At 35.5% G+C, this 10304-nt stretch overlaps 2 protein-coding genes across 3 annotated transcripts in view; both read right to left on the reverse strand.

The window, feature by feature from the left end:
• LOC107104416 (cAMP-specific 3',5'-cyclic phosphodiesterase 4C-like) overlaps positions 1-4365 on the reverse strand; it is a 23072-nt gene extending 18707 nt beyond the window's left edge. For both annotated transcript variants that reach the window (XM_015404412.1, XM_015404411.1), the window contains exons 1-2: positions 4155-4365; positions 1704-2431 (exon numbers count right to left, since the gene is read on the reverse strand). In XM_015404412.1, the coding sequence (XP_015259898.1) occupies positions 1704-1745 (42 nt within the window). In that variant the 5' untranslated portion in view covers positions 1746-2431; positions 4155-4365. The remainder of the gene's footprint in view (positions 1-1703; positions 2432-4154) is intronic.
• A 3839-nt stretch (positions 4366-8204) lies between these two features.
• Positions 8205-10304, reverse strand: part of LOC107104414 (hsp90 co-chaperone Cdc37-like) — an 11471-nt gene continuing 9371 nt past the window's right edge. The window contains exons 7-8 of the mRNA XM_015404409.1: positions 8483-8554; positions 8205-8392 (exon numbers count right to left, since the gene is read on the reverse strand). Of these exons, the coding sequence (XP_015259895.1) occupies positions 8300-8392; positions 8483-8554 (165 nt within the window). The 3' untranslated portion in view covers positions 8205-8299. The remainder of the gene's footprint in view (positions 8393-8482; positions 8555-10304) is intronic.

Below are 10304 nucleotides of genomic sequence, written 5' to 3' on the forward strand. Positions count from 1 at the left end.
AAGGAAGGAAGGAAGGAAGGAAGGAAGGAAGGAAGGAAGGAAGGAAGGAAGGAAGGAAGGAAGGAAGGAGTTACAAAGAATTGTTTACATCTAGTTATAGATGACGTGAGAGATCTTTGACTCATTTACTTGTAAATAAGTTCAGATGTTTATTTTATTTCACGTTCTGCAGAGACCTACCAGCATTTATACCTGGAGAATCAGATTGGACGAAAATAAAAAATCTATGCAAAAAGAAACATAGCCAAGATTCATAAACAGGTCCTTCTTGTGGCAAGGCTATTGGTTGGGAATTCTGTTTTATTGCTATTATCATCCTTATATGTCTGAGTTATAGATAAGTATTCTATTTTTTTGCTCTAAGGAAACATCTCAGGCTTTCAATTAATAATGATACACAGCTGGCAGGTAAACAATGCTGCATTGATTATAATGACCCCATATTTTATGAATTGCATATGAAGTGTGTCCCTCAGACATGTCATAAGACTGTCAGATATTGTGATGGGCTGATTTGGTATGTTTGACTTAGAATAAAGAATGATAATTGAAGGTTTTTTATGAATATCTATCTAAATTATATATACATATGCTACATCTGATTAACAAAACTTGTTTTAGCCCTTTATAATAAATGCCCAAAGAATATACCCTACAATCCTATGTAAAAATGGCATATTTGAAAGCTTACTGAAAAGACTTTACAACACTGTAAACTGTTTAACTCACTCCACATTAGAAATAGAATGCATTGTATGTTCGGACGGCAGACATTAAGTGATCTCTCACAGACATTATGTCATACACAAAGAGAGTGAGATCAAATTATGGAAGATATTGATAAATTATGTCATGTAACATTTACCTTGAAGTAAAATTGATATCTCTTATGAATTTGCACATTGTGTAAAAAAGATTTATAAAATATTAATTGTATTAATTTCTACAATAAGTTGTAATTTATCTGAGTGTTTTTGTCAATATCTGTGTTATGTTTCAAATGATATTACATTTATTGAATTATTTTGATCTTGCAAAATATTGTGAGACAAATTTGCTTTAATTTTCATGTATGTGCTTTTTAACTGGTACTGTTACTTGATGCAAGGAAAAAGAAGTATAATTTAACAAAGGTTAAAGCTACAGCTCTTTCACCAAAAATTTGAAAAAAATACATCCACAGAACATATGGACTGTACAATAAATGTAAACATTTTAATGAAGAAATATTGTTAATAAAACCTTTTTTAAATACATTTTCACATGTCCAATTTATATAAATGTTACTTGTGGTTATGATGCCAGCGTTGACACAAAAGGATTCCGCACCAATAAATATAAGAGGTTATAGTCATGTGATAGCTCTGAGAAATGGCTTCTTCAAAACAAAAGCAAAAGTCTGCTTAAGGAAGGAAAGGGCCTCTGAAGCCACATGGATGTTTCTGCTTTTCTTCTGAAATGGTAAATTCAAAGTTTGGTTAAAATTAGCATTGCAAATATTGTTCACAGCTCCTGTAGAAAGTTGTGAAATTGTGCCTGAAATGTGTTGAAAAACAGAGTGACTCATGCAATTTTTTTGAAAAATAAAAAATTTAAATAAAAAAAAAAATTCAATCCATCTGTTATAACAGTCACTGTCTACCACTGTTATCTTAAAAACTGTTGATTTTTTTATTTATATTGTACTTTTTTTTCCATCTTACCTCTTCTCCAGTAACCGAGAGCACGCTGCGGCTCTTCTTCATTCTGATTGGCTCGTTCTGGGCCCCAGGGCGGAGCGTTCCGGAACCCAGGCAGCAGAGCAGGTGGAGAGCCAGGACCGGAGAGATCAGGGGTCACTGCAAGCTCAAACTGGGGTCAGACCGGGTCAAAACCGGCCCCCATTGGAGCTGACTCAGCCAGCAAACAGCACTGCCTGCACTGTCTCCACACCCTGCTCTTCAGATAGATGAAATTGGGAGTTCTGCTTTAAAACAGTAGGGGAGCATCTATCTGCTCCTCAGAGGTTCCAAAATGTGAGAAAAAAAAAAACATTTGATCCCAAAAACATGCAAAGAGTAATCAAAAAGCAGTCATCCTGTGTGTATTTCCATTGGTCAGATGCATCTGCCGACCATCAAAATACAGATCCAAGATAAGTATCATTTCCACAAATTCTTCTCAGCCCTTATCCAGCGTGTAGAGTGGATCACATGATGGCTATTGTAAATGAATCCTGCCAATCAGTCATTTGTCAACCGACCATCCATGAGAATTTAAACGATTCTGCCACAGGTCTCTCCTGACTCTGAGGTTGACTTATCAATGTGGAATCGGTCACTTGGATCCAATCTGGCCTCGGAGATTCTTTTTGGATATTGCTGCCTCATCTGGGACATTAAATTTAAAAATCCTTATTCGATTTGTTAGTAGTCATTGCTGGATCTTCTCCCTAAGAAAAGAGAAAATGAAACAAGCATTATTCCAATTGCTAAACTTGATAATCAAACTTTATTATTAAGTTTCATATCAAGCAAAACTACCACAACCCTTTTCCTTTCATATAGTCAATTGCTTTCTGTAACTTAAAACAACATAATTTATCTCTTCTAACAACTTGTATTTATGGTGAAGATTTAGACTATTTGTTGATAACTATAGTGGAGTATATTTTCTCACTTTCATATTAAATTTCGGTATGTAACTTTAAGGAAGCATCATATTCGTTGTTTTTATCTAATCTCGTTTTCCAAGATGCTCTTTGGTTGCTTATAAAGATTGGTTGTGTCATAATTAAATGTCATATTTTGACCTTTTATGAGTAGTCTCGGAACATGTCATAGTTCCTTAAAGGTTCCTCAACCTTTTTTTTAAATAAACTTCTTTTTTCTGCATTGGTAGTTCCAATCATAGTTTTGATCAGCAAAGAGTTAAGGTTATATTTAGTTATGGATTGAGACTTTCACTAAATATATTTCATCCCAGACCGTCTTAGTTTTGTTTTAAAATTTTACTCAAACAACTTCTGCATTTGTTATGAAGTGGCAGTTTGAGCATTGCACATGTTATTTGTTTGTTTTTTGACCGGTAATTGTAATTACTTCTTTGGGCATAGTTATGAATAAATATATTCATTATTATATGTTATATATTAAACTTTAAATGTCTTTCTTTAAACTCTAATTGAATTAAATTCTTTAGTTCCCCTGAAGGATTACGGTTATTGATTGGTATTTCAAGTTCAATATTGCATTGTCTTCTTGGGACAATATCATAAAAACTTTAAATCAATTCTTAAGACTGTTTCCATAATAGAATCAAAAATCAAATTAAGTAGATTTGTCTTTAATTCAAGTACTTGGGATCACAAGCAATTGTTGAGATTATTCTGCAACTGATAACATGCAAAACAACTTGTGAGTACACTACACTAAATTGAATGCTCAGTGAATTAGTGATTCACTTAAAAGCTGCATAACATCAAAACATGTTGTTGTCTGAGGTAGACCTCTCAGAGCTGTACCAACCAGTTTGGCTAATTCTGAGGAGATACTGCAAACACCAGAGCTCTCTGATGTTATATAATTACTCAAAGCAATTGGAGTTGACCTAATTCCATGGGATTGTGCAGATTCAGCATATCAGGGTGGCTCTGATAAAAGACAATAGTGATGAAAATGACTTTTACCAGGGTCACAGAGAACACACCCTCCCTTTAAAAAAGGCACCTTCACAGAAGAGTCAGCATAGATGCACAGAGCGATAACAGGTCTGTGAGGAGAAATCAACAAATGCATAGTGACACAGTGACATATATATGGACAGACAACAAGGAAAATGAGCACATACAGGCATACAAACACACTATGGCTGCCACCACTTCCATCTCCTGCAGCTTATAAAACCAAGCAGCACTGCATCAACATGCATCTCAACTACCAACCTGCTGTTTTGTTGCAACACATCCAAATGAAAATACATTCATGTTTAAAAAAAGAAAGCTCTCTGCATCAAAAAAACGACCGTGCATATGTGAGGGCTGTCCTGCTTTCATGTCTGTACACATACAGCAACAAAAAGAGGTGTGTGTATTTGTGTGTGTGAGAAAGCCACACGTGCACACATGCATCCACACACACACGCAGGCTGCAAAATGCAAGAATAAAAACACTCACCTTGATCGCCTGAAGATCAATGGTGAGATGGGCTGGGCCTTGTCCTGCTTGTCTCCTTCCCTCTCTGTCTTCTGTCTGTCTGTCTGTCTGCAGACATTGCAGTGCATCACCACAGCATGAGGAAGAGAGAGAAGGAGGGAAAAAAAACACACGCTCCGCTCTCATGAATAACTGCAGCTTCACCAGCTTCTCTCCTCCCTCTCGATCTCTATTCTCCCCCTGCCACAGTGGTCTCCCCCAGCCATCCCCCACCCTCCACCACCACAGGCTCCATGGAGAAGCCCGTCCACCCTCCCTCCTCCCGCACAGTTTTGTCCATTAATCCCATACAACAGTCTTGCTCCTCCTCTCTCCATCACTATACCCTGCTGTTTTCCTTTTTCTGTTAAAAGGCAGAACCTGTTTTTCTTTTTATCAGCAGCTATTCAATTTGAACAACCAGGCTCCCTCCTTCAAACTCCACACAATAAGCAGGTTTTTATTGATACACACCACTCATCCAAAAATACAATAAGCCTCTGTGTATCCTAGCAGCCTATTCTGTCCTGTTTCTGTGCCCTTTTGAAGCCATTCAAGGACAAATGGATGATTTACGCTCTCAAACGTCAACTAACATGATGAATCAGGGCCAAACATATTATAGTAAATATGGATTTGGGCTGCAAGGTTTAAGAGATAAAACATAGCTTTTGAAGATTAAACTTAAATGCTTACAATTGCTTGATAACAAGCTGTTTGTTTTTGCATGTTTATTTTGCACAACTGTTGATCTTTCAGTTTAATTTAATGTTCTGTCAGTTCATGAAAGAACATTAAATTGTTCAAATCAGATAATTTAGGAGGAAAAACGTTTATACGTAGATGCAGCACAAGGGCACATATAAAAAGGAAGAATGAAAATCTTAAAGAAATTATTCCCACTATTTTTGACTTTTTCACATCCTCTTTGCAACCAAAATGTATTTTCTTTGCATTTTATAAGTAACAGTCAAACACATTGGTACATGACTGTGAACTGAAACAGAGTTAAAGTATTAATTTATTTTTACAAATATTGATAAATCTTTAGCCCTCTTTAATCCAATACCCCTTTATAAAAATCCAAGGAAAACCATTTTACAACTTTAATATCTTAATTCTATTAATTGTCATTAAAACACATCTGTGTTGTGATCTAATATCTACAATGTTATTATCCTGTCATTATAAAAATAATTTTAGATGTATGCAATTATGGAATTATTTATTTAATATATCTAAATGTATTTGTTTAATATAAATCTTACCTAAACTACCCGGCCAAACATCGCCGAAGGTGGACTGTGCCCCTAAGGTGGAAGAACGTTTTGATGGGACAAATATTTATTATATGTTTGACAAATATGTCCTCCATATAAAAAAAAAAAAAGGATGAGGAAAGCCAAATATGCTTATTTCATACGTGTAAGTACAAAGGGGACAGGGAAAATGTGAAAAACGAGAAAAACAAATAGGGATAAAAACTGTCATGATCTTGGCTCTGATGGCTGGCCTAATTGCTCATTTCATTCACCTGCCAAACTCTGCCAGGTTTCCAATTATCTTATATGCTTATCTAATCCACCTGCTCCTGCTTCTTCCATATTGATGCTGATGTTCTTGTTCTAGTGCTTATTTTCGGGGCCCAGTGGTGAGTGGGTTTTTAGCATTTCATAGTGTTTCTGATTTCCTGATCCTGATCTGCCTCTCATCCACCAAGCACGTTTGTTCCTGTCTTGGCTCGTGGAGAGAGCGGTTATTAGCATTCCGTAGTGTTCCTAATATCCTGACCTGTTCTGCTTCTCAACCACTGAGCCTGCCTGTTCCAGTCTAAACGTTCTGCCTGAACTATCTGTGGATCCTGTCCTCATTGCAATCTCTGATCGAGCTTCGGACTCCTGGACCTCTGAGCCTTCCTGTCCTGATCTGGTTCTTTGACCTGGGTCAGACCCCCGCCTGTTCTCCGCGACTGCAGCATCGGGGAAACCCTGAGCGCTGCCCGCCACAACTCCTTGGCTGCCCACCAACTGGATCCTACCTCGTTCTTTAGAGATGGACTGAACTGTTAAACCAGGTTAGTGACATATGGATAATCATTCTCCGTCAGATTATCATTTTCACCAACCTGTGTTTCTCTTTAACCTGAGTTTCCAGCCATAGATACCCTATCCGCAGCCGCTGCAGATCCGCCTGAGATTAAATAGCCGCTTTTGAATCATCCCACTGTCTGTTTCGCCTTGAATACTGGATCCTTCTGTCCTGCATCATGACAAAAACACATCTTCTATTGTGGTATTTCTTTTTATAATGATTTAAGTGATGGTAAGAAAAGTTTTACAATCTTGTACAGTTTTTTTGTAATGTACTTTATGGCATTTGACTGTAGAAAAAGCCCCATAAACAAAGGATGCAAATATAAAAGTGTACATCTAATTATGGATTTGGGTGCAGTGAGTAAAGCCTTTTTATTCGTAAGCAAAGAATACCTGCATGTTTTTGAGGTTTAAAAACATCAAGAAGAATTTATTGTTGTGTTGCTGTATCATAATGATTATGTCTCATGCCCAAAAGAGGAATCACAATAATTACTACATGTTAATAAATGTGGCTCTTGAATAAAAAATATTTGAACCCTGCACTATAACTTTAATCATCAAAACAATACATAATGTAATGTAAAAAAAAAAAAATCAAGAGTTGGGACTACTTTAAAATATTTATCTTTAAATGACAGTTAACAGCCAAATAATACAACAAATAAACTATTGGCTACATTAAATAATTCACACCACTTTTCTGCAATAATCCATTTAAACCAACAGAGGGTGCTAAAGCTTTGAATCTAAGGCAGAGGTTTCTCCAAACCAGAGACATAAAGAGCTGGAGTCTTGCAACTTAATAAAATGTCCCTGGTCCAATTCATCTGAATCAGCTGGATTATTTATTTTTTAACCCCAGGTTCACATAGACTCTGTCATCCATGTCCTGATCTCTCTATTGAAAGCATTAAGGATTCAAATCAATGCAGGCATAGTTTATTTTGTATTTCTGGAAAAAAAATTGAGCAAAACTCAGAAATTGCTTGAGACCAAATTATCCAGACAGGGAGTTAGACAAGAAAAAAGCAGAACATATTCTGTGATGAATGACACAGAAGACGCAACAAAGTCGGTGTAAACTTGATGTAAGCAATTGAGTTCCGAGTTTTGAGTCCAAGTAATGGTGGAACCAGGTGTGTTGAGTCATAAACACAGCTAAAAGCTAAATGACACAAGACTTCAGGATCACAGCTGAGACGCCTGATTTAAAAACTCAAGTGGCCACAAACTATTATGTAAAGAAACAGGGAGCAAATGATGAATCAAGATTGACAAACAAGTCCACGTGCAACTAATTGGGGAGAAAAGTAATTTTTTTTTTTGGCCAAAAAAACATTTTTGGTAAAAGGATGTAGTAGCTGGAAAAAAGGTCCAACAGGGAAAAACAGACATCTTTTTCCTTCTAGCCAAGATGTTTCAGCCAAGACAGGACAAAGAGCCTCTCCAGTCCGTACTTGGTCTTTCCTGGCACCTCGTCTAATATATATATATTAATGAAAAAGACTAGATAGCCAATTTTAGAAGGCACATAATCTTTCTAATCAAATATTCAAATCAAAGTGAATAAAAAAGGCGATACATCTAAACTTCAGTATATTTTTCAAAGCTACTCCTAAATTCTAGGTCTTTTTCAGGATCTCCCCCCAGTGGACCAACCTGCTTTGATTACTTAGAATATTAGAACATATTTAATGCTGAGCCAAACATCTTCCAGATTAAGCTGGTATCGTGGAGCTTGTCCTTTCAGTCATGATTCATACCTTTTTACCAAAAGTTAGGTTCTAACTCAGTAAATCGAGAACTTTGCTTCTGTTTTTTGTTCTTTCCTTAAAAAGTCAAGAATGTGTTAAATGTGAATTAAACAATAGAATATTTGATTTAAAATGATTTAAACAACACACCTGAATACAACAATTCAATATTCAAGTGCAAAAATATCTGAAGACATACAATAATTGTATAAATCGAATCACTGTAAAGCTAGTTTTAGTGTACATTACTCCCTAATCATTTGGAAACACATCAAGTTTAGTTTGTAATTTCGTCCTCATCTTCTTCCTCAGGTAAGTCAGGGACCCACAACCCAGAGTCAATACATCTCTTCAGGTGGTACCCTCCCTCCTGTTAACACAAGGAAACAAGTTCAACATAGTCAGAATCTTTGGGACACTCTCATTTACTTCACTGAAATTACTCGTGCAACCAGCTCACCTCAGGGCCCAGCTTATCCATTAAATCCTGCAGCATCTCAATGTTCTTCTCATCAAAACACCTCTGCATTTCCTGAAAGACATCAGACATTTCCAAACATTTCTAAATCTATTGTTAATGAATAAAAAAAAATAAAATAAATAAATAAACTGTCTCTGGTCAAAGAAAACATCAACCAAATGGCGGTTAAGCTTCTTCCAGCAGCTAATTTCATAAATGGAGAGTTTATCTTCATAGATCATGATTTTTTTTTCTCACTGATTAAAACGCATATTATGTGGTTTGTGTGAATACTTCTCACAAATTCAACCAGATATGATCTCACACCATTATTTAAAAAAATAGGCTGCAAGCACTCTGCTTCAAGCACGATTCAAGAACTTTCAGCAAGAGAAATCTAAAAACTTATACTAACTTTATAAAAGAAAATCAACCAACATTTACTTAATGATAGACAATGTTGAAACAAATATTAAAAATATATGATGAAAGATAATATCCAGTGTTGTTTTAGTTACAACCTGATGTTCTAAAAATAACAAACAGGAGTGGTACGCTGGCCAAAATCTCTAAAAAAAAAAAAAAAAAAAAAAAAAAATGAAACACAGAAGTGCATCAAGGTATTTAAGAATATAATCAAACAAAATTTTTTAACAGAAGATAAACTCATAATGTAAACATGTTACTCAGATTTTTATTTATGTAACAAAAACAAGAAATGTAACTAAAGACTAATACATCAGAACAGTAAAAAACATTTTATATAGAAATGTGGGCTTAATGAAAATTGCAATAAATATCAGCTTAAATCAGAGGTCTTCAACAGGGGTCTGTGACCCCTAGAGGGTCCAGGAAGGTACTGCATGGGGTCGCGGAAGTTTTTGTTGATTAACTTTTCTCCCCTTCAATTTTTTCCACTAATTGAAATGTTTTCAAATACACATTAACATGAATCCAACACACTGTTGTAAACAGATAAATGGAGGCAGAAGATGTCTTTCAGTCATCAATGCACACATTCATTCACAACACCTGTCCCATCAACCAGGAATCAGAATTAGAAATACTTTAATAATCCCAGGGTGAAATTACTTTCCTTACAGGGCTCCATCTGTAATAGAGTGACTATAGAACCAGTTTGATAGAACACAATTTCATAAAATATATATAATTAGGGGGTCATCCCTCCCTCTTACCATCAGTTTGGGGGTCCTTGGCCTTGAAAACGTTGAAGACCCCTGGTTTAAACCTTGATATTTTTTTTTTTTTTTTCGAAAAGGTATGTTTCCTCCAGCAAACAGGGATAATCAGATCCAATATTCTAATTTATTGAGTTTTACCAACATATGTCATTAGTGTGTAGTCTTTATGTTTGAAACTGCTTTTAAAGCTGGATACCAACCTTTTGTAACATAATAATAATTTCTAAAACCACAAAAAAAAAAGAAAATCCCTATTTTGTAAAATCTTTTTTAGGGTGTAGAAAATAACTTGTGGCATTTAACCTTTATACCCTGATCTGATAGTAAACACTGAGAACAGCACCACTAAAACTAACTACTGACGATGCCATCTGTGTCTTCATAAAAAGCAAAGGGCTGCTTTGCTTTAATGATTATGGACATGTTACTTCATAGCTGTAAATAAAAATAAATAAATAAATAAAAAATGATGAGACCTGAATGTTCTCTTCTAAAGGGAGATTCTTTAAAATACACTCTGTTTTTGTTTGGACAAAGCAGTCATCATACTAACCTAAAAACCTGAAACGATTCTGCAATAATGATACAATCTTTAAAATACATTTCTGTATAAAACCTTC

Source organism: Cyprinodon variegatus, unplaced genomic scaffold (assembly GCF_000732505.1).
Source record: "Cyprinodon variegatus isolate N-32 unplaced genomic scaffold, C_variegatus-1.0 Scaffold1729, whole genome shotgun sequence".
Lineage (NCBI taxonomy): Eukaryota > Metazoa > Chordata > Actinopteri > Cyprinodontiformes > Cyprinodontidae > Cyprinodon > Cyprinodon variegatus.